This window comes from Balaenoptera borealis, assembly GCF_965194805.1.
Source record: "Balaenoptera borealis genome assembly, chromosome: 19".
NCBI classification, from domain to species: domain Eukaryota; kingdom Metazoa; phylum Chordata; class Mammalia; order Artiodactyla; family Balaenopteridae; genus Balaenoptera; species Balaenoptera borealis.
The window spans coordinates 28414381-28439164 of record NC_138878.1 but is presented as its reverse complement, the minus strand read 5'-3'; the positions used below and the strand labels follow the sequence as shown (position 1 = coordinate 28439164).

The window sequence follows — 24784 nt, the reverse complement described above, 5'->3', positions numbered from 1 at the left end:
TTTTCTATAAACACATTAATGTACCTTAAAATGTGACCATGGTTAGTTTCTCTAGGCCTATGAGTCTCAGCTGTCAAGAAGACTTCAAATTTGGGGTTTAGTCTGCTGAGCTGCGGCTCTGACCCACAAATACATATTTGGTATTGCATTCAGCAATTTAACTTTTGAATATCAAGAATAGTTCTCTAAACCCAAGAAGTGTTATATCTACAGTGTGGCATTTATAAATGGAGAATACATACAAAGAGTGACATGGGGTTGCTTGTATGTAAAGAAAAGATTGTTCAGTAATATTATATGGTACTTGTATTACCACATAAAGATGGCCTTCTCTTTTTTTCTCTTCAGCATTCAACTTTGTGTGCTCACTTGCTGCCAGCCCTTCACAAAGGTGGAAGTTGAGGTAAGTGGTTCAAAATGTAGCCTTGGAGCCTAAGATTTGGCCTTACCTTTCATTGTGAATTTTCAGTCTAGAGAGACCAGATGTAGAAAGATTGGAAGTTAAATCCGCCACCTTGAAAATAAACCCTGGTCTTTTGCAAATTGTGTGCCTAAACCCAGTCTGTCAACCCTAGCCCTTAGAACTGTGTTAGGAAACACAATTTCCTAACTTCTGGGAACTTCCAGCATGTCACCACCCTGGCTGGCCAGATTTGCATCACCCGTTCCTATCTTTTAATCCTTTTAGTTCTGACCTCTGCCAAGTTGTGTGATATGCCTTCACATCCTGACCAAAGGAGCTACAGTAGCTGGTAGAACCCCACAACTTCTTGAAGAAGTATGTTCTGTGAAAGCTGAGAGATTGTGGGAGAGGTAAAAGTGAGGGCCTCTCTTTAGAGTGAGAGACCCTCACTTTTGGAATCAATCTGCACATGGAAAGCCTGAGGAAATCATGTTGTATGAGCCGTGAAGGCAGCTCATATCATCGTTCACAGGACAGTTTTTCAGTTTAAGTCACAGTAGCAGCTGTAACACTGGAGGAGTGATTAGAATGTTCTGAAAATTCTGACCAGATTTTTAAGACTCTGAAGGTTGATTCCAAGAACTATGCTTAGTTTCCAGGAATGACATGGAATAATGGACCCCTGAATTCAGAATCTCGTTGGCTTTAGTGATACCCTCAGGTAACCTCTGAAGAGAGAGGGTCAGAATAGTGGTTCTCCAGACTCTTGCCTGGATTTTCCAATTGCATCCATGGCTTTTGTAATGAAAACCTTAAGTTTGCATATGTAATTCAGAGTTCTGTGCGGGGGCCTGTGCTCCAGGTGACAGGACTGTGGAATGGAAGTCACAAGAATCCTATTTTATTTTGTTGGATAGCTTGGTTGTTCAGCCATTTAGATGTTGTCAGCAATACCAAATGATGTAGGAGGGCAAATTATGTCAAAGTGAATTTAACTTCAGTGAAATTTTTCTTGAGACTTGCAGGCTGTCTGCCTGCCTTGAAAATACCTGTTTACTAATTATATGCCACACCTCCCCACTTTTAAAACCAGCTCAGTATCTCTCAGTGTGACCAGAAAACACTACATCTTGGAATATACTTAGATGTTTCTAGAGAAAAAAACTAATCTGTATCCTAATTAGTTTAGGAAGTACCAGGGTAAATAAAATGAATCAGATTTCTTTTCTCAAGACTTCTCAGTGCCTTTGAAATGTTTGACCACTGAACCCCTTTTTCTCTGGATACCTCCTAGAGCCAGTTTCCATAGAATACATTTTGGGAAACCCTGGTAGAAAGAAATATCTTATTATTTCTAAGTACTTCGACAGAGCACTGCTCTTCCTTCTTGAATAACTGCTCAGATAGCTAGCCCTGTTTTCTTTCTCTAAAAAAATAAATAAATAAATAAGAAAACCCATACTTAAAACAGCCATACTATCTTCTCTGCAAATTTGGAAGATTATTTATATATATATGCTGTTCCTTCCTCTAAATTTACCCCTCTTTAGCTAAGATGAAATCTAGCAATAGATGTGGAAATGCACATAGAACTGTACATTTTTTTGTCTAGCACACGTGTCAGTGGTCAAATTGTGTTACAACAGAGGTATGCAAATTCCTCATGCTTTTGCCCTGACCACTATTACCACATTTCCTTTCCATGTCATGGCTGTCCTTCTTTCTTTTCAATTACAATATTTGCATTCTCCAACCTGTTCTCAGACCTGTTTGGATAATATTTTCTGCAAAGAAAAGAATATATCCTTTGTTCGATAACTTCACACACAAAATGGCTTTCAACCAGTTGAAAAAAGCGGAATAAGTAGGGATTTGATGTACAAGAATTGTGGTGCAGGGTAAGAAGATGGAAATTTGTAGGCTTCAAATTGGGTATTCTTATTTTAACTGTAATTTAATTTGAGATTTATGAGTCTACCTTCCACCCAGGGGATTCCTAACTACTTTATGATTTTTGAATATTTTAATTCCCCACTGTTGGGATGTAACTGGAAAATGTATCCCAGCAGCCTGCCAGGCACTAAGTATACCCACACCCTGGCTCAAGACTCTCAGGAGCTGGGCACTAGCTCTGAGGCTCCAGCTTTTCCACCACATCAAAGGAGGCCCAGCTTGAGCTGCCCCAATGCAGCTTAGTCAGAAGTCTCAGTACATTTAGTTGCTACAATTTCAGTTGTCCTGGTTGTTGAAAAGCACCTCCTCTGCTTTCCTTTTTCTTTAAAATGGATGGAAATCCTGGGTATTATTTTTAACATATGTTTTTAGACCTTCTTGAATATTAATTAGGTAAACCTAATTCAAGATGTATTATTCAAGAATATAGCCTTAACTTTATGGTTTTTAAAATGAGCTATGAGGGGATTGTTACTAAAATGTCCATTTAGACACACTTGTTCTTGTGATTCGAGGACTTCTCAGTATGTTGAAGGCTGTATCCTTTAGTTTCACAGGTCTCCCCTCATTAATGATGATTATCAATCTCTTTAATTACCAAAATGATCAGATATCTAAAAATCTAGGGAATATAATATTTAGGACTATTTCCTTACCCACTCCTTCTCTGCTTCCCCAACACAAAGACTTATTTTTGAAAAGGTTATTATTTTCTTGACTCTTGGGTCTTAAAAATACAGGTTCCAAACCTCATGCCCTATGTAATTGGTCTTGTGGCATCTTTGAACAATGATGCCATGTGTGTCTACAGAATGGTTCTATTGAAAGTTATTCTTTGAATCATAATGTGGCATAGTGGGTGTACTTAAAGCATCTTTTAGTGATCACTTTTATCAGCCAGCTACTCCACAAGTATTCCTTAATAAGCATATGGCTTAGGGGCATAGGGAATAAGCTAGCTAGTAGGGAACATCCCAAAATATGACATAAATTAAGAGCCTTCTAGTTTATCTCATGAGAGAGAATATAAGCAAAGTCAGACTATATAGCACTCTGTGGATAACAGCTAGTTTCTGAATGGAAACATGACATTCACACTGACTCTACAATCAGTTTCCTTCTTCATGGGCTATATCTTAGTTTGCATTCAAACTATGTTGACTTTAAAGCCATCCATTATATTAGAGATACATAAAAATGATTTGTCTGTAGACATACATATTTTGCTTTAGGAAAATTCCTTGGCAAAGCTTATAGTGAGCTTCTAGTGGCTGCTGGCATTACTTAATGGTAGGTAATTCATTGCCTTGTGATAGAAAGAGTCTTTTTTTTTTTCATTAAAAAATTTCTGATGTAGGAAAGGATTATAATAATGAGTGTTATGATCAACACCTATAGAAATATATCACTTTTTAAATCTCTTAAAGCTAATTACTTAGAGAAGGGTCAAATACATTTGTATAGTTTATTTAAATATCCGAATGCACTAAAATGATGTGTAGTTTTTAATCTAAAACGGGCCTTTCAGAAAAGCATCACACAAATACATACATACATACACACACACACAACACACCCCATATGTATTTGTTCTAACAGAGGTCATTTCTTCTGGAACTTGGTAGAATTGTGGAATTTGTAAGTGGAGAAATGGAGTGCTATAAGAAGAGCGTTAGCTGGGGGTTTTGATCCAGTTCTGCTAATACTTACCTGTATTTGCTTGAGCAAATTACTTAAACCTCTCTAAGCCTGTGTTCTCACTGGTCAAAGGGGGATAATAATACCAATTTTATAGGGTTGTGAGGATTTAATCAGGTTGCTTGTGTGCTAGTATGTGGTAAGTTAGGCATTAACTTTTATTCACCTTATCAACTAGATTTTCCTGTTCTTTTGGGAAGGAAGGAGCTAATGTTCATAAAACATTGTTCATAAAACCTTTCTTCTTTTGCATTTCTCCTTTTGAAGACCGTAAAGGAGAATCATGAGCAGAACTAGAACTGCACTTTTCTTCTTCTTCTTTTTCTTTTTTTTTTTTTGGCTGAACTGCGCAGCTTGCAGGGTCTTAGTTCCCTGACCAGGGATTGAACCCCAGGCCCAGCAGTGACAGCACCCAGTCCTAACCACTGGACCGCCAGGGAATTCCCAGAACTGCACATTTCTTAAGATTCACCTGTTAAAATCCTTTTCTGTTCCTTAGAAGAAGAAAAAGTTGACTGTAGCGTCATCACTCGTCAATCTTTCTCCCTCTCATCATCACTTATTTAATAGAAAGGAACGCGCTTGATGTGGTCAGTAAACAACGAATACACCAGTCTCACTGGTAGTGAGTATTCGTGTAAAGGACTGGCTCTGGGTAATGGAGAGCCTTAAACAATAGGCGGGGGAATTTGGGCTTTATCTTGTGTGCAGTCTAAGGCCCAAGAAGAGGTAGGAGGCTCTGGGACCAAAAGTGCAAACTAGAGATGCTGGTGTGGGAGACAGGCCAGTTAGTCTCCTCCTCTCATCTGGGTCAGGACGGTACAGAGTAAGCAGGGTGAGGGAAGAGGGGATACTGCAGTGAGGAGGGGGCTGGAGCTGTGGAGCCCGTCTCGGGTGCAACGGGAAAGGGAATTGACGAAGTTTACACAGGATGCTGCCAGCAAGGAAAGACTTCCCTCTACCCACCCAGGTCTGATTCCTGGGTCTGTGAAATAAACTGACAATAGGCAGATTAACAGCGGAAAAGATATACAGATTTATTAAGTTTTAATATGGTATGCACAAGGGCAGCACAGGGAATAAAAAGGGAATACCCAAAAAAGTGAGATTTGAGAGCTTATATACCATATTAAAAGAAGCAGGGGATACAGCCGCTATGGAGAACAGTATGGAGGTTCCTTAAAAAACTAGAAATAGAACTACCATATGACCCAGCAATCCCACTACTGGGCATATACCCTGAGAAAACCATAATTCAAAAGGACACATGTACCCCAATGTTGATTGCAGCACTATGTACAATAGCCAGGACGTGGAAACAACCTAAATGTCCAACGATAGATGAATGGATAAAGAAGATGTGGTACATATATACAATGGAATATTACTCAGCCATAAAAAGGAACGAAATTGGGTCATTTGTAGAGATGTGAATGGACCTAGAGTCTGTCACACAGAGTGAAGTAAGCCAGAAAGAGAAAAACAAGTATCATATATTAATGCATATATGTGGAATCTAGAAAAATGGTACATATGAACCTATTTGTAGGGCAGGAATAGAGACGTAGATGTAGAGAACGGACATGTGGACACTGGGGGAAGAAGAGGGTGGGATGAGTTGGGAGATTAGGTTTGACGTAAATACACGGGAACCTGCTGTATAGCACAGGGAGCTCAGCTTGGTGCTCTGTGACGATCTAGATGGGTGGGATGGGGAGGGAGGGAGGTCCAAGAGAGAGGGGATATAGGTATACATATAGCTGATTCACTTCATTGTACAGCAGAAACTAACACAACATTGTGAAGCAATTTTACTCCAATTTAAAAAAAAGATGAATTAGAGCTTCCACATAGTTTATAGCAGAGATAAAAGTTTCAAATTAAAAAAAAAAAAAAAGCAGGGGAGGGAGGGCATAGGCCACTTAGGGGAGAGTAAATGATTTTTAAGAAAGACCAGTGGGCCCTTAGAACAGATGGGAGACATGATGGTGTGTGATAAAGTTTGTCTGGGTGTGATGTTGACTTCTAGTCTCCTCCCCTCTGCTGAGAGTCAGTCTTCCCTGTTTGATGAAACTCCCCAGGAGCACATTTAGGACAATTGAGTTCTTTTTGGAGGATCTGTCATGGGCAGATAAGGGGAGTTCAGAGAAAGCCTCTCCCTGCAGTGCTGTTTTTAAGTGCCTACAGCTCAAAAATAATTGATATACCCAAGTGGCACATTTTGCAGTTGCAGGTCCTGAACTCCTTCACTGTCTTCTTTCTAAAGTTGAAAATGAAGTATCATTGAGATGAAAGTGGAATTGCAACTTGAGAAGCAAGGAACATGTTTGAAACAGGAAAATATGATAGCAGCAGGTCAAAGAGGGACAGAAGAGGGCTGCCAAGCAGCAGTGAGGTTCAATTTAAGTAACTTGATCCTCGCCCATCACATCCACATTAAAGAAATAGACCCAGTGTTAAGAGCACATATTTTGTTTTGGCCCACCTGCACAGATTAGAAAGATAAAAGAAGATCTTCGACAACAGAAACAGAAAAGTATTTTTTTATGTTTGGAGGCAGCATGGTCACCTTGGGAAATTACATAATTTTTCAGGCCGCTCCAAGGAACTGAACATGAATTTGTAGTAGCCTCAGCCAATAAGATTTTGTACCTTTGTTTAGCATCTCTCAGCATCACTCTCTAACAGGATTAGGGAGGCAGGATCAGGAGAGGTGACCGAGTATGTGATTAGCGCCCTGCGTGTGGCAGAAGTGACAGATTCTAGGTGACAGAAAGGTCATAGAGAAGTATCTGATTCTCAAAGTCCAGTGTAGATAGGCAGACAGATGTTGTCAGGAGGGGGTGGATAGAGAGGGATGAATAGGTCCTGAGGGTGACCGTCAGTTTCTTGCGGTCTCTGCAGGACCAGGTTAGGGGTGAAGTAAACACTAATAGATAATGAGGGGAAACTCTCATGGAAGAACTTGTCAGAGGAGGAATTAGAATTGCATGTTTTTTCCATGGCCAAGGTGGAGTTGAGAAAAATATCTGTGGCCAGATGAAGGGGTGTGAAATCAAGATGGGCCATCAATGTGGATACTGGGGATAACGAGAGAAGATAAAGGTAGAAAGGATAACTTGTGGTCCTGGGGTCACTGGGGTATTTAGGTGTGTATTAGCGTTCAGTAATAGATAATGACAATCATATTCCCCTCTCTCTGGCTGATCTTTCTTCCCAAATAAAAGATATGTTCATGCTGCGACCCTTGAATGACTTTGTACAAATTGGAAATGTGATATAGAGGGCAAGATCTTATCCAAGGAAAGGTGACTTTTTATTAGAATTTCCATTGAATTGCTTCTCAGGAGGCATGGGGCCTTCAACACCAGTGAGTATCAAATCCAGGCTTTTAACTATTTTGAACTCTCGGGAATTTTTTTCCTCAAGAATAAAATGCCATGCCAATATGAGCGTTATTAAAAATCATTTTATGGAAAATATTCCCTGCACTAAAAGGAACCAAACCCATAGTTCATTGTATTGTGTTTGGTTAACAGTGTAACAGCAATTTATTTTTTAGGGTTTTCAGTATGAACTTTTATGACCTACCAATCAAGTGTATTATAAATGAGCATTTAGCTTTTTTTAGTGAATAATTATATGGCAATTTAAAACTTTAATTGATTGTATTATTTTGTTAGGTTTTTATGAACATTGATTTTAACATAATTTTCTTCCTTGGATTTCATCCTAAGCAACTATAAGAGATTTTACTAGAACAGGATGGAGGGAATTTTCAGAAATATTTATTTGCAAAGATTTTTCATTGCTCTGGATATATAAGTGATGTGGGGACCTCTGGTGGCTTAGTTTATTTTTCCATCTTAAAGAATGACTGGATACTAAGCGAAAAGATAGCAGTCCAGTTGGAAAGGACCTTAGATGGCATCTACTCAAACTTTTTCCTTTGACAAGAGAGGGAATTGAGGCCTATAACGGCTAAATGACTTTTCCAGGATCGCACAGCAGAGCCAAGGCATCAATCCAGGCCTAGTGCTGTCTCCGCAGCATGCCACTGTCCTCTTGGAGAGGATGTTAATAAAATAAATGTGAAAAGTAAAATAACAAATAGCACATTATCCTGTGATTTCTGTCCATTTTATCCTAAAAATGCCAGTTGGGTCCATGCTGGCCTGTACACCCTCCCTCCCTCCCTCTATTCATGGTCTTACCATCACTCACAGAGTGATTGTGGTTGCCTCCAGGGGTTCTCCCTGCTCTGAGCCTCTTCCTCTTTGGTTATCCACTCCCTGCCACCAAAGTTACTGCTCAAAAACTTGGACCGGGTCATTTCACTCCCTTGCTTAAACTTCATCTCTGAGTCACTATTGCCCCTAGGCTTCTTAAACATGGTTAACAAGCTTGAAAACAGGTCCATGTGAGTCTGAAAGTGGTGTTATTTATACAGATATTTACTTTTCTTTCAAATTGTGACCTTGCCATTTGTGTGTGGCTTAGCTATATTGTTTAACCTCTCTGGAGCCACATTCTTTACCTATCAAAGAGAAATGGTAGAATTTGCCTCAAGAAATTGTTGAAAGAGTTCAGCACGTAAAACCCCTTATATAAAGTACCCAGTACACAGTAGGTTCTTGAAGGATGGTAGCCCTTATTGGTGGACTTAGCTCGCTGTATCGTACATTTATTCCCCACTGCATGAAGAACTCCTTGAGGGCAGAACTTCCTTGTCATGTCTTCAAGGCTTAGTGTGGTGCCTGGCATATAACAGTGTGCCTAAGCAGTATTTGTTGAATGGAAATGAACCATGAAATCTTGAGCAAGTCATTTAATCTTTGTGAACCCCAATTCCTTATTACTAGAATTGAGAGGATTAATAAAATGAAATAATGCATATAAAACACCTAGCATGGTGCCTGGTTCAGTTAATAAACAGTAGGAATTGGCAAGATCATGTTTATCCTCAGAAAGTCAAGATCAAGTATTAGCTCTTCTATAAAACCTCTTTGGTTGCTTTTCCCAGCCCCGGACCAAATTAATCGTTTCCTATCCCTTGTGCTCATACTCCAGGAAGGATGGTTTAATGGGGAAAACAAGGGCTTTAAAGTCTGACAGGCCTTGAGCTGAATCCTAGTCATGTGGCCCATATAACTTTAAGTAAGTTAATTAAGCTTTTAAGCCCTATCATTAGGGGTAATGATAGTTAGTGCGTGTTGTGGCAGTCTATCCTGTTAAAATATGGATCTTCTTTAGAGCAGGAATTAGGGTCCTGTTCATCTTGCCTGGTATATAGTAGGTGCTCAAAAAATGTACAATGACTTAAATATAGCACTGAAAGCTTGTTAATGTTAGGAAACTATAATTAAAAACAAGAATAGTACAAATGAGGTATCACAGAATATCAGGTGGAGAAAAAAAAGTAAAATTTAAAATGATAAAGCAAAACACGGTAGAAAGCCAATATAAGGGTTCAAAAACAAGCAGAAGAAATGATAAAACATAAAGCTTGATCAAGTGATAAAAATATGGCTGATATAGGAATGGATAGAGAAGATAAACTACAAGAGACAAAGTACTACCACTAAGAACGTTTTCACACAGAGGGTAGGTGGGAGAAAATGCAGCTTTGAGAGTAAGATCTGAGTAGTTTCAGCTTTACAACTTCCAGAATTCCAGACGTTGGCTCATTTCATCCTCACCACAACCAGGGACGTGGGTGGTCATAGCCCTCCTTTCAGAGTTGAGGAGACAGTTCAGAAAAGTTAAAGGTCATACTAGTTAACACGCAGAAAGACCCAGAGCTTGGATTCAGATCTCCTGAGTCCAAGCCCAGTGCTCTTTACATTCTATCCTATAACCCGTGTGCTAGAAAGGGGATTTCATATAATGACAGCTTATAAATTAATTTAGCATTTAAAGTCTTAGGCCTCACAATTGTAATGGAAAGGTATATTTGCTTTTCAGTTTATGCCTGTTCAAATACCAAATGATGAAGAAAAAAGTGATCCTGTCCTTTTTGCCAGTAGAGTCCGGAATTTAATGGCAGAGTAAGTATCTATATGTGATTATGATCAGTAAATAGTTTTAAAATTATTGGTAAATGGCATTTAACATTGTTTGAAGTCTTTGTTTTTTTCTGAGGGCCTCATTCCCCAACTCATTTTGGTAAGGAAAAATCATGTGCCTAGGAATGCGGTCGGTAAGACAATCTATAAATATTTTCCCTGACGTAACCCCAAACTAATGGAGATGTAGCTTTGCCAGAAGGGGAACAGGGAGGGTACATGAACCGGGAGAAACCAGCCAGTGACCTCCAAAGGGTGAATTCTCCCAAGCTGGCCAGTCGCTGTCAGACAAAGCTAATGATGGTCTGAGTGGTTCCTGCTGTGACCCGCCTTCTATCCCCTCAGCCTCCATATAGCTGCCAAGGCCACGTGTTTCAAAGGCATTAATGATTATAGCACCAAAGAGGAAAAAGTTTGCAAGGGAATGCAATAGATGCATAGAAAAGGGGGAAAGTCACCCTCATTAAGGGGATGGCTATAAATTTAGGATTTAGAAACTGCAAAACATGAGGCAAGTATTTTCCTGCACTTAAGGGAGTTTTAACTGGCCACTATCCTGATTAAATAAATCACCTCTCCTCCTGTAATGAAAGAGTGTGTTATACTATTCCCACCACCCAGGCAGCCTCAGAGCCCTCCAGGTGTGCACCCTCTCCCCAAGCACCACCTCCCTCAATCATGCCCAACGGTAGGTTTGGAGCTAATAAGCCAGCAGTATTTATTCTCTTAGTAAAAATGCAATGAGAACTCTGAATTTAGCTTCATAGCTGAATTTGGCATTATAAGCAAGATTATATATATTATATGTATATTACATATATTAATGTTTCACAGGAGACTAACTTTATTTTCAAAAAAGAATAAATGTTTAAGTGTTTGGCTGAAAAACTTTTGTTACTATGTGTCCCTACATGTACTTGATTTACCTAGTTTCTAGAGCAGCTACAAAATTTGCTTTGAGATTGTTTGCTTCCCTCTTCCATTATGTTTTCATACTAGCTTATGTCCAAAATTTAGGAAGGAAGATAAGTATTAGGAACTGAGAGAATTTACATCAGATATTTTGACTTCCCAAAACCTGCCTAAAAACAGAGGAAAGATTTGTTTAAGCAGGCTTTTCCTGGATTTGGAGGCGTGGAGGTAGAAGGGCCTTGGATAAAGAGTAAGAAAGACCTCAGTTAGATGTACAACCTTGGATAAGTCCCCTCCAAGGCTCCTTTCCTCATGTGTAAAGTGGGAATTCTAATCCTTGCCTGGCTTTTCTCATAGTTTTGGTTATTATGAGAGTCAAGTAGGAAAGTATATGTTAAAAGCATTTGAAAATGGTAAAGAGCAAAGCCGAGGTAAGTAGCGGTGGTCGACCACTAATAAATATTTACCAAATCCTGTGCTAGGCCGTTTGCTTGTGTTACCTAACATAATCTTCACAGCAGCTCTGAGGCAAGTGAGGAAATGGAGGCTCTGAGGGCTAAGTGGTTTGTTCCAGATCATGGCAGATAGTGAGAATCTCTGGGCTGGGATTCAAATCCACACTTCCTATTACCAAAGCCCAAGCTCTTAACTGTTTCGTTCTACTACTTACTCTTATAATTCCTGAAGTGTTTTTAATTTTTATTTTCCTTATATATTCTTACACCCAAATAGTCATTAATCAAAAACAGCTTAGTGGCAGGTAGGAAAAAAATGTTTATTCATATTGCATTCATTGAAAATTGAATGTTCTTAGCCATGATTCAACAAAATCAAATAACAGTTGATGACATAATTTTATGATTGTCACTGAATGTGTGTGAATAAAAATTTAGCCAAGAGGGATCTGCAGGAAATTATTTTATGTACAGCACAGATTTTCTTCTTGTCACTCAAGTGTTTTTTCAAGTTCTTGTTAATACGTATTTTTTCCAGGTCTGGTTCACTATTAGTAGATCTCTGAGCAGGAGGGAGGTAGTCAGTGCTGTGCACTCCTTTGAGGACGGAGGGTGTTTAGGTTTGGAAGAAATATGATCTTATAATCAGTCCTCATTAGTATTTTTTGAAGATTGCTATGTAGCAAGAAGGTGATCTTCAGTCTTAAAAGATGGGAAGACGCAGATGGCTAGCAATATGGATAGACCGTTCACTTATAATATGTACAGGTGCCATTTATCTGTTTAAATGGCACTTCCACAGGCATTCTTAGTTGGTCCTTAAAATAACCCTGTGGAGGAAGTGATTATTCCTATGTGCAGATGAGAAAAGTGAGGCTTAGGTTAAGTGCCAGCTGGTAAAAGACTCCATAGGACTTGAACCTAAGTCTTCTCATTACTTTCCATGGACTGAACTCAACTATTATTATCACTGTAGTCAAAACACAGAACAAAAATGACTAGCTGGCAGAAGCACACAGACATAAGGAGATTAACTCGGGCCACAATAAGTCTGTGAAGTAGAGAAATATGTCTCTTTGGCAGTAGTAAGCCAAAGCCACTGGTTCAAAAAGTAGTAAATACTTTTCCATTTACTGTCGTTTGTTGACCAATTCAGGCCTAATGAAAAACCATCACCTTTTTGAAAAAGTTGAATCTGTTTGCTTTTTAATACTTTAGAGCTCTGAGAATTCCAATAACAGATCACACCTATGAAGACTGCAGATTGATGATTTCAGCAGGACAGCTAACACTGCCTATGGAAGCTGGGTTGGTGGAATTTACCAAAATCAGCCGGAAATTGAAGTAAGCGTATTTTAAAATTACCACACTTTCCTAAAGGTGTCCAAAAGAGATCTGAAATCCAGTATGTTTATTTTCTCTGGTTTCATTAATGCTCAAACTCTAGAACCTACGTGGTGTTTATTAAGAAAGCCAGGGATGTGAATTTATCTCCCACTTAGTTCATCTAGTTTTGTTTTTTCAAGAACAGCTAACTCAGAAATATGTGCGTTGGTCATGGGAGGAGAACGAGACAGTAAACATGGGTCAGCGCAGATCTGCCTCCCTACCCAGAAACAGCTGAGTAGTTGGTCCTGCCACCTTCTTATAAGAAAGATGGCATAATTATATGGTACTGGCACGAGGTGGTCAGAACTCCTCATGTGAAATAGGAAGTGACTTGTAGAGCAGCAATTCTGACCATCATTGAGTTTTAAATACTTCCCTAGATCAACCTTCTCCTTCTGGGTACATAATTTTTTTTTAAAGGCAAAAAAAAAAAATTGTGATTTTTATGATCTGGTTTAAACCATTTAGAACATTCCCTTTGAACTTTCTGGTATGAAGGTGTTAACTCCCACATCCCTCTCTGATTACAGTTCATTGTTTTCAGCCCTGACAGGGATCTGCAGAATTTATTAACTCAGTAGACCTTGGCATCCTCCCTAGGAGGGAGCTGCAGAACCAGTTACTGTATTAAAGTTCAATATTAAAAAATATTTTTTGATAACTGATGTAGTAAACATTATTTATATCTTCTAGATAGCAATGTTTTGATGTTATATTTTTACAGTATTCCTATAGATTTGAAAAAATTAGATAGTCACTGAAATTGGATGTAGAAGTATGTGTTGTCACCTGTTTAATTCTACAGGATGTGATGTAAGCCACAGTATATTTTCCAGTGTTTTTTAAAGTGTTTTATAACTAATATTGGAGGAAGTGTACAAAGTCTAATGAATCCCCCATCACAACATTTTGTGAAATGTGAGTTCATTATCATCCGGAAAGCTTGAAAGCAAGAATTGTATTTTTTTTTAACAACTCAGTAAGTACTGTTGACTTACTAAGTAATATTTAGATTAAAATGTGAGTTCTTTTTTTCTTCTCATGAGTCATTTATTATCTTACCACATTGCTCCTTTTCCCAGTTACTTTTCTTTCCCTCAGATATTTGGGATAATTACAGTTATGCTAATATCCTTTAAAAAATTAGAAGTCTGTATCCATGTTCAAAATGTGCCTTAAAATATTCGTTTTCTTCTCCTTTTCAAATGTAACACTGAATATATTTTTCCCTCAGACAGATGAATAAAACAATGCTCACAAAATGTTCATGTGAATTGTAAAACGCTAATAACACATCTTCGTAACTCTTTGTTTAGATTAGATTGGGATGGGATTCGTAAGCATTTGGATGAGTATGCCGCTATTGCAAGTTCCTCTAAAGGAGGAAGAATCGGAATTGAAGAATTTGCGGAGTATTTGAAGCTGCCTGTTTCAGATGTCTTGAGACAACTTTTTGCACTCTTTGACAGGGTAGGTTAAAGTTTAATCTTTAACACGCAAACGTTTTTATTTCGCAAGTCCCCACAGGGTATAAATCAGTATGGCAGGCATTAGAAAAACTTGCTAGGTCAGTGTTAGAAGAAGCAAGGCTGAGCCCATAGTTTAATTGCATGATTTTGTTTTTCCGCTTAACAGTAGTAGTAGCAGTAGTAGTAGTAGTAATAATAATAGTAATATAATAATAATTGTGCGTATGTGTGTGGCAACAGTTATGATAGTGTCTATTTATTTTAAACACCAGGTCAGAATTAAATATTGTGACCATATACCCATATTTGTGTATGGAATTAGAAAGGTTTACATAATTAGCAAGAATTTTAATATTTATGTCAAAATCATACATTGATGACACGGGTGGTACTATTCTATCCTGAAGGTTTCTGGACTTCCCCAAAAACATCCGAAGACCAAATAGATTTTAGTTTATTTATAACAAAGTTTTCCATTAAAGCTTGACTGTTTGTCCTTATAGTGGGGATTCAGTTTTCTGCTTACGAATATGTACGTACATGGAGTTAGATCATTGAAATGTCAAAGTTTCCTTAGGAAAAGTGCATCAAGATTTCAAGTTCTCTCTTTTTAATTTGTTTTTTAATATATAAAGTTGACAGTAAAGTTTACTTTTTTGGTTACAGTTTTGTGAGTTCTAACAAATGCGTAGAGGCATGTAACTACCACCACATTCAAGAAATACAATTGCAAAAAAAAAAAAAAAATTCCCTGTAGCTAGACTTTTATAGTCAACCCCTTCCCTCACCTTTAACCACTGGCAATCACTCCATCCCTATAGGTTTGCCTTTTCTAGATGCCATACAAATGGAATCATTTAGTATATCCTTTTGAGTCCAGCTTCTTTCACTCAGCATAACGCATCTGAGATTCAGCCATGTTATTGCATGTATCTGTAATTTGTCTCCTTTTATTGCGGAGTGGTATTCCATTGGGTGGATGTACCATATTTGGTGTATCCATTCCCCAATTGAGGAACATTTGGTTTATTTCCAACTTGGGACAATTATGAATATAACTGTTCTAAGCGTTCATGTATAGGTTTTTGAGTGAATATAGGTTTTCCTTTTACTTGGGTAAATACTTAGGATTGTGATCTTTTTTATTTCACATTCATTCCTGAGGGATATTTTTGTTGTACATATATGGAATTCTGTATAGAGTTCTTCCCTTTCAACAATTTAATAATTTCATCCTGCTGCCTTCAGGCCTATCTGGTTGTTTTTCAAGTTCCTCCTGCCATGGTATTTTATCCAGAGGTAGTGCTTTTTATATTTCGATCAGAGTTTCTAATTGTATTGAGAAGGAGAGATAGGCTAAACTGGGCTCATTCCATCCTGGTTGGCCCCAGAAGTCCCAGGTCTCTATCAACCACTGGGAAAAGATATTTTGCAAAGAAATTATAGCCTGCTGACAGAAACCAGGACAGAGCTTTTCTTTTTCTTCTTACCCAGAGGTCACTAACATTCCTAATGACTTATTCTGTGACTTATTCTCTTAGATAACTATTCTTTTTTTTTTAATTTATTGTAATTTTGGCTGCATTGGGTCTTCGTTGCTGGGCGCGGGCTTTCTCTAGTTGCGACGAGCAGGGGCTACTCTTTGTGGCGGTGCGCGGGCTTCTCATTGTGGTGGCTTCTCCTTGTTGCGGAGCACGGGCTCTAGGCGCACGGGCTTCAGTAGTTGTGGCACACGGGCTCAGTAGTTGTGGCTCGCGGGCTTAGTTGCTCCGCGGCATGTGGGATCTTCCCGAACCAGGGCTCAAACCTGTGTCCCCTGCATTGGCAGGTGGATTCTTAACCACTGCACCACCAGGGAAGTCCCTTAGATGAACTATTCTTTAACATGATGCAGGTAAGCAACCTTCTTCCGTATGGAGTGGACAAGCCTCTCTTCTGTGCTTGTTGCAGCATACAAATATTTTTTCCTTGTCCGTGAAGTGGTAATGTGTCACTGCAATGGTGCTACTATAAAGTGTAATGAAGATTTAGGGAAAAGGAGATGTAAATTATGGAATGTAACAGTGCAAGTTGGGAAAATAGAGGCACTTTTCACTTGTACTGTTACTAGTATTTCTGTGAGGTTTGTATAGCATTTTTCAGTATGGCTCTGGAAACCATGCAAGCAATTTTAAATAAAGTTTCTATAAATATGAACTTGGTGACGGGAAGGAATATGGCAGGGACATACAAATAAGGACAGGAGATGGGTAAATGGGAAGTGACATGAAACGGACCAAGAGGGAAGTTCAAAGCACATCATAGACTTTATGCTCATCAGGATTTTTAATCAAGATTAAAAATAGTCTCTATAGAAGTTGCCCTGTCTTTCAGGTGTCAAACTGTCATAACAGCAATAACAGGATTGCTTTGACATCAGTTCTGTCTTTTGATGACTGATGATACTTGCCAGTGGCCCCATTGTTTCTATAGCACTGGGATATGTGGGAAGATTTGGGAGTGGGGAAGGGAGTGTAAACCAAGGATTACAATAAGCCCTAGTTAGCCAGATTGACTCACTCTGAACGAAAGAATACAATTAGCTCCAAGCAGTTTGGAGACTGGTGAGCCTTTGTGGCCAGTGTGGTCAATCACACTTCTGCATGGACTGCTTCAGTGGGCTCACGTGTCAATTATACCTGTAAGTTTTCTTCACTTCTTTGTATAGTGTATAGACTTAGCTTTAGATATAGACCATGAGTTGGTCTTTAAAACACATTTGATCTCCAACGTACTGGAAGGTAGAGAAAATAATCTGGAGAATTAACAACCAATGCATTTGGCCTTTCTTTACCTCTTCCTTTTCTCTTCTCTTTGTCTCTCTGTCTTTCTCGCTTTCCTTTTTTTGTTTTTAACCTACCTGCATGTCTGTGCCTGTGAAGGTTTGCTTTGTTTTGAGAAACTGAATTATGCAATGGTTGCCACGCCCTGTGCCCATCCCCGCTTCCATGCTCTCTTGGAGGGATTTAGCTGGGAAATGTTCCACGGAAAAGACAAAAGAAGTTCAGTCATAGTTTATTTCTCTCTGAGTAGCTTATCTTGCTAAACTCAGTACTTATGAGGGGTGGGGGAGGAAGAAGGGTGGGAAAGAGAGAGGGTGGGTGTTCCTCTTGCTCTTTCATTTCAGTAGCTATAAATTTTTGCAGGACAGAGGGCTCCTCCCATGTGCCTTTCCCACTTTATTCTCCTTTTCCCCTTCCTTCTTTTCTTCTCTTAATCTCTCCCCAAGTCTGGTGCAATTGTGGTTGGTATTTTGGCGAAGGGGAGAGATCTGTATATCTCTCCATGTTCCCTTACTCCTTCTTCCCACATACATTCCTGGCAAGTCTGCAAAAACTTCATAATGGTTTTCGTCTCAGTCTGTCCTAAAAAAAAAAAAAATGTGCTGTCTATTCAGTTTCTTCTGACAATCTGATGTGTTCCTTTAGATTGTCAGATATGCGATGGCAGATGATTTCAAGGTCCAACAGAAATGTGGCATTCATGATCCAAAGCATAGCATGGGTCATTGGTTTAGGACAGTTTTTTGTGGAGAGGTCTCATCTCTGAAAAGAAGGAAAAGAAGACCCTTTTCATCTTTAGGTTTCATTCAGCTTCTTTATTTTCCCGAATGTACACTGAACTCTCTGAATCAGAGGCTGACTGGGATTAGTCAAAAGTCCACATGAGTTAGAGTTGAGAGCTGAGACAGTAGTTTAAAACAATGGCTTCTCAACATTTTTTTTTTTTTTTTTTAGAAATTCACGTTCTTTTATTTATTTATTTATTTATTTATTTATTTATTTATTTATGACTGTGTTGAGTCTTCGTTTCTGTGCGAGGGCTTTCTCTAGTTGCGGCAAGTGGGGACCACTCTTCATCGCGGTGCGCGGGCCTCTCACCATCGCGGCCTCTCTTGTTGCGGAGCACAGGCTCCAGACGCGCAGGCTCAGCAATTGTGGCTCACGGGCCCAGTTGCTCCGCGGCATGTGGGATCCTCCCAGACCAGGGCTCGAACCCGTGTCCCCCGCATTGGCAGGCAGATTCTCAACCACTGCGCCACCAGGGAAGCCCTCAACATTTTTTATATTCATAATTCAGTTTTCAAGACTAGATTTTTTTGCCAACACTCTTGAAGGCATTTAAATACACTTAATGGGACTGAGAAACAACACTGGCTAAGTCAGAAATAATTATAACACAGTCATTTTAGCAGTCATAAGAATATCTACACAGCATCACCTTATTTCATTCATTCTTCAATGCTGTGTTATTGAGCAGAGCCGTGTGCTGCCCTGCCAGCAGTATCTTACATACCTATGAGACAAGGTCCTCAGATATTTCAGCACACATGTCATCTTTGTTGCTAGTTTGACAGTATACCATGTTATCTGCCTCTTACCTCTTACTAGTGGCAAGTCATCTCGTCTACACTACATCTCATGATACATTCAGGGTAATGTTCCATCTGGCACACATCACCATAACGGTATGTATATTCGCTGGTGGCAAAGCTATATTTCAGGGGTCAGCAGACTTTTTTCAGCAAAGAGCCGGATTGTAAATGTTTTTGACTTTGTGGGACATTTGGTCCTAAACTTTCAGTATAATTTGTACAACTGAATAAAAAAAGTTAATCCACCCCACTCAGAAAGATTTCTCTGTTTATTTCCAGTCACTTAAGCCACATAAGTGCCCTGTCCTAACTCTCAGCATGAAAATCTGCGTAATACAGCACCCTACCTTCTCTAACAGGGAAGGGCAAGCAAGGATGCTTGTTATTATATGCTCATTATTTGCTCACGATTTAACACTTGAACTAATGCCAAGAACAGGGCAGACAGGAAGAACTTGGGATAAAGAAACACATTCATTCCACACAATGCAAAACAGTAATAAAAGATCTCCAGAATAGCCAAAAATGCTGGATTGTCAAAGTGCTAAAGTATACACACACCTTTCCTGTTCTAATATTTAAACAAAGGACATAGTAATGCCAGAAGAACTAAGTACCAGTTAGAAGGCTGAAATGGGAAAAATCAGGACAGTTTTCACATTTTTAGAGAATGGAAATAGTAACCATCTATCTAAATTTTCTTAGCCTGTGGTCTGTTGTGTGCATAATTGTTTTGGTAAAAAGAGAGTGAGCTCATGCCAGACTATAGCTGAGTTATTAGAAATCAGTCTCTGTCATCTGTGAAGATGAATGATATACCACTAGTTAGAAATGGAGAGGATGTCAATAAGAAGTAGACAGATTTGGTGAGAATAAAGATTCAGAGTGACTCCCTTTAAATCAGATGTGGAACGATGGTAGCTATAAGCCCTGACTGCAATCCTTCAATCAGTCCTTAAACTTTACCAGCATGCTTTGTTTTCATCAGTTTAGGAAATACAGCAGGTGACAGTCAGCAAAGTACAGCTGATAGACCAGATCCAGTCTGACGCCTATTTTGTAAATAAAGCTTTATTGGGACACAACCATGCCCATTTGTTTATGTACTGTCTATGGCTGCTTTCATAATACAGTGCCAGAGGTGAATAGTTGCAACACTGAAGTCTTCTATCCTTTTTTTTTAAATTGAAGTATAGCTGATTTACAATGTTGTGTCAGTTTCTGGTGTACAGAAAAGTGATTCAGTTATATTTATATATTCTTTTCCAGATTCTTTTCCATTATAGGTTATTACAAGATATTGAATATTTTTCCCTGTGCTACACACTAGGACCTCATTGTTTATCTACTTTATATCTAGTAGTGTGTGTCTGTTAATCCCAAGCTCCTAATTTATCCCTCCTCCACCCCCCTTTTCCCCTTTCTAATATCCTTTAAATTTCCAGTTCAGGTTTGATGTGTACTTTAGTATTTCATAGCTCATGTGAAAAGAACTCATCTTTTTTTTTTTTTTTTTTTTTTTTTTTTTGTAGAGACCTATTACATTTATTGGACATGAAAACGGGAGGGGGGAGTGGGAGATGTGGGGAAGAGAAGGCGAACGGTGGTGTAACGCCAAGCGGCTTCAAAGCGAGTTTCTAAAATCAGGAATATTTTGCCGATTCACACTCGATTTCCCCTCATGACACGGGACGTTCCTCTTCCTCATCGCTCATAAGCTAGAGAAAAGAACTCATCTTGATTCCAGTCTCAATTAATCAGGATTTGTTACATGAACTCTAAAGCTCATATGATATAATTAACAGAAGAAGGCTATAACTTTCTGAGTGGGCTAGATGAACATTCCTATCCAGTTGTACCAGTCATCCTGAAAGTTTGATGGCCTATATGTCTGACCATTTCTTTCTTCAATTCTCAGGGTGACTTAACTCCCCCATGTAGTCCAGCATAATATTTTCCCTCCCTGAGCGTTCTTACACTAGAAATATCCTTTTAAGCATGAGAATTATATGCTTTCTTTTTGGCTTCTCAATGCAAGTCTACCTAGGAGACACTTAGAGGAAACAGAAAGGAGAGGGCATTGACTAAAGCTCAATTTTTTATTGGAACAAGTGAGCAATGGCTTCCTCCAAGAGCATAAAGAGGTAAAGAACAGGGCTTTGTAAGGAGAAAATTGTGTCAGATCAATTTAATTTCCTCCTATGACAGAGTGACAGTCCAAGATGATAAAGAAGAAGAAATAGATATTATCTATATGGACTCGAGAAAGGCTTTTGATTTCATCCAACGTGACATTCTCATCAACAAATTAGGAAGGTCTGGTCCAGATCATGTTGCAGTTAGGTGAAAGCCCCACTTGACAGAGAGCCCTCACTGAAAGTGGGAGCTGTGTGTCCTGTGTTATTCGAGACCTGCTTCAGTCCCCCCACCTTGGAGTTCTGTCTGGAGGAGCAACATATTTGATAGGTTACCGGAATACTTTTGAAAACCAGACAATATGTCAAAGTGAGGATAAGGATATGTAAGTATGTCTTGAAAAGTTGTAGAACCAGACCCAAGAAAAAGATTAAATTACAGTCATATATAACATAAAAATACTTGGGCATGAGAAGGAAACTGAATGCAAGGTAAGAACGAAGCTGCAGTCACCACTTCATGGCACATGAAGATCTAGACCCGCAGAATTCTAGAGCTGAAAGGATGTTTAGTGTCAAATTGCCCATCTTCCTCATTTCTCAGGAAGCTTCCAGCCCAAAAGAGGAAGTTGCATGCTCAAGGCTACAGAGCTGGTTAGTTGCAACACTGGGAACTCTTAGTTCAGTATTCTTTTTACTAAAAACCATCTCTGGACTTTTAAAAAATAACTTTCTTGAGACATATTTTACATATCAGAGCATTCAGCCATTTCAAGCATATAGTTCAATGATTTTTTTAGTAAATTTACCAAGTTGTGCAACCAGCACCATAAATCAGTTTTAGAGTTTTTCCATCACCCCATTATGATTCCTTGTGTCATTAACTGTTAATTCCTGTCACCTACCTATCCCCCAGCCCTAGGCAACCACTATAGTAAGTCCTCCTGCGTTGTTCTAGACCTGGTCTAGAATAAAGACTAGAATAGAGACTTGTATAGATTTGCCTTTTCTGGACATTTCATATAATGGAATCTTACGATATACAGTCTCATGTCTGGCTTTTATCACTTTTGTAAGTTTTTGAGGACCATCCATGTCGTTGCCTGTATCAGTAATTCATCCCTTTTTATTGCCAAATAGTACTCCATTATATGAATTTATCACATTTTGTTTATTCATTCACCTGTTAGTGGATATTTAGGTTGTTTCTACTTTGGAACTATTATGAATAGTGTTGCTAGTAGCATTCGTGTGTCACTGTTAACTTTTTAAGTTCAATAACTCTTCCCCCTCAAATTGAGGTTAAATTTTCCATTGAATATGGCCTCTTCCCCTACCCTTTTTCTCCAGAGCTACACAGTAGAGTTCCCCCAGACAGCAACCAAAGTTCCTATTAATGTTCTAATAAATAGCCTTAGGGGATTAAATAGTCCAGAGAAGAAGAGGCTTGTTAATCTAATAACAGTCTTTTATTCTATGATGGCTTATGAGAAACTGTTAGCCAAATGCTTTCCATCTTAGCAGAAAATAAATGAGAGGAATTGGATTTAAACTTCAGCGAAAAACACTTCAGATGGTCATAAGGAGGCACAATTTATATGACAATGGATGCTGTCAAGTTAATTTGCAATATTATAAAAACAAAGCCCATGTAATTTCCTCAGAAGCTTATATGAATGGATTTAAATCTGTCTGAGGCCAGATGGCCCCTTGTGATCCCCTAAAGGGAAGAAAGTCCTTTTGTGGTGCTTCTTCAGTGTGGTAAAGGAAGACATTTGGCCTTTGGTGTTTACAGAGACCATTTCACGGTGCCCATGAGACCAGTTATTGGAGTCATTGTGCCATAAAACCAGTTGATGGAGAGTTTTCTATAAACCACTAAGTGTGGCAGGAGACATTGCTCTCATGTCCTACACAGAGCAGTGTCTCCCAGCTACTATTCTCTCCCTAATAATAACTAGAATAATCATTATTTAATTCTAGAATTGTACAGTTTATAAAGTAATTTTATGTTTAACCTCCTTTTGACTTCATATTTGAGTCTTAGTATTTTCCAGAGTAACCTGTGAGATAGACTCTGTCACATGGCAGTTCAGAGTCCTTTCCAATTTCATTCTATTCTATTGAGTTGCCTTTATCTCCCATCATTCTCAGCAGTAAACTCTCATCACACTGGACTACTCATTATCTCTTGAATACCACACATGCTTTAGTTCCTCTATCTTTTCACTACACCACCCCTTTATATATATATATATATATATATATATATATATATATCTTATATTTTGGAGAACTCTGACTTAGCCTATAGTCAGGTCTACACCTTATCTCTTCTGTAGGTAAATGTTCTCCTTTCCTTTCCTCACCAGAACTTATTGTTCCTCTTTTGGGCACCCATATTGGTTTGATAATCCTGTACAATATATTAGCTGTGTGACCTTTTATAAGTAGCTTAACTTCTCTGAGTTTTTCTTTCCTTATTTCAAATGCTTTTATGTCTTCCAGGGAAATTCTATGAAATCGATATACCAAAGAATATTATATACAAATGTAATAGTTTAGTATTAATAGTAGAAATGTGAAAATAGACCTCAGATTATAGTTACAACACCTAGTTTTCTGTGGGTCTCTTTGATCCTTGAGGACAGCAATCCTGATGTTTTCATCTTTCTCTTCTAAACATTGAGTCCAAGTCCTGAAACATAATAAAAGAAATTGAATCATTATGAAGTAGGCAGGGGAGATACTATTATCATCATCAGTTTGCAGATTGAAATTAAGGTCCAAAATGCTGAGTGATATAAGGATTTAGTTATGTCCTGGCCACTTTTCCCTGAGTTTACCAGTAGAACTTCCAAAGACTGCTGAAGAGCTTGTACCCTGACTCTACCTAGTATCAAGGGTGAGGTTTCTCAAAGTATTATCTGGGACTATCTGTCATAGACTGACTTCTGAAGATACTTATTAAAAATATAAAATCTCACAAATGTCATTTTGAGCAAAGAAAAGCCAGACACACAAAATCAGAAAAGAGAGGACAGTACTACCAAATTTACAGAAATAAAAAGTATTATAAAACAGTACTATGAGCAACTGTATGCCAACAAATTGGTTAACCTAGATGTAATGGACAAATTCCTAGAAATGTACAACCTACCAGGACTGAATCATGAAGAAACAGAAAATATGAACAGACCTAACTAGTAAGGAGATTGAATGAGTAATTTTTTAAAAACCTCCCAACAAAGAAAATCCCAGGACCAGATGGCTTCACTAGTGAATTCTACCAAATGTTTAAAGAAGAGTTAACACTAATCGTTCTCAAACTCTTCCCAAAAATTGAAGAGGAGGGAATACTTCCCAACTCATTCTATGAGGCCAACATTATCCTGATACCAAGGTCAGAAAAGGATAGTACAGTTGACCCTTGAACAGCACAGGGGTTAGGGGAACCAACCCCCGTGCAGTCGAAAATCTCCGTATAACTTTATAGTCGGCCCTTTGTATCCATGATTCTGCATCCACAGATTCAACCAAGCTCAAGTGTAGGACTGTAGTATGTATTTATTGAATAAAATCCTAGTAGAAACGGAAGCACATAGTTCAAACCCGTATTGTTCAAGCGTCAACGGTACATGAAAAGAAAACTACGGACCAATGTCCTATATGAATTGTTTTTTTAATTTATTTTATTTATTTATTTTGGTCTTAGTTGCAGCAGGCAGGCTCCTTACTTGCGGCTCGCCAGCTCCTTTAGTTGCAGCACGTGTGCTACTTAATTGCAGCACGTGTGCTCCTTAGTTGCGGCTCATGGGCTCCTTAGTTGTGGCATGCATGTGGGATCTAGTTCCCTGACCAGGGATCGAACCCATCTCCCTTGCATTGGAA

General features: G+C 38.7%; 1 protein-coding gene across 3 annotated transcripts in view; it reads left to right on the top strand.

Annotated features, from left to right (window-relative positions):
• LPCAT2 (lysophosphatidylcholine acyltransferase 2) overlaps positions 1 to 24784 on the top strand; it is a 63163-nt gene that overhangs the window by 17196 nt on the left and 21183 nt on the right. For all 3 annotated transcript variants that reach the window (XM_082367024.1, XM_082367023.1, XM_082367025.1), the window contains 4 exons: positions 349 to 403; positions 10019 to 10101; positions 12705 to 12830; positions 14192 to 14345. In XM_082367024.1, the coding sequence (XP_082223150.1) occupies positions 349 to 403; positions 10019 to 10101; positions 12705 to 12830; positions 14192 to 14345 (418 nt within the window). The remainder of the gene's footprint in view (positions 1 to 348; positions 404 to 10018; positions 10102 to 12704; positions 12831 to 14191; positions 14346 to 24784) is intronic.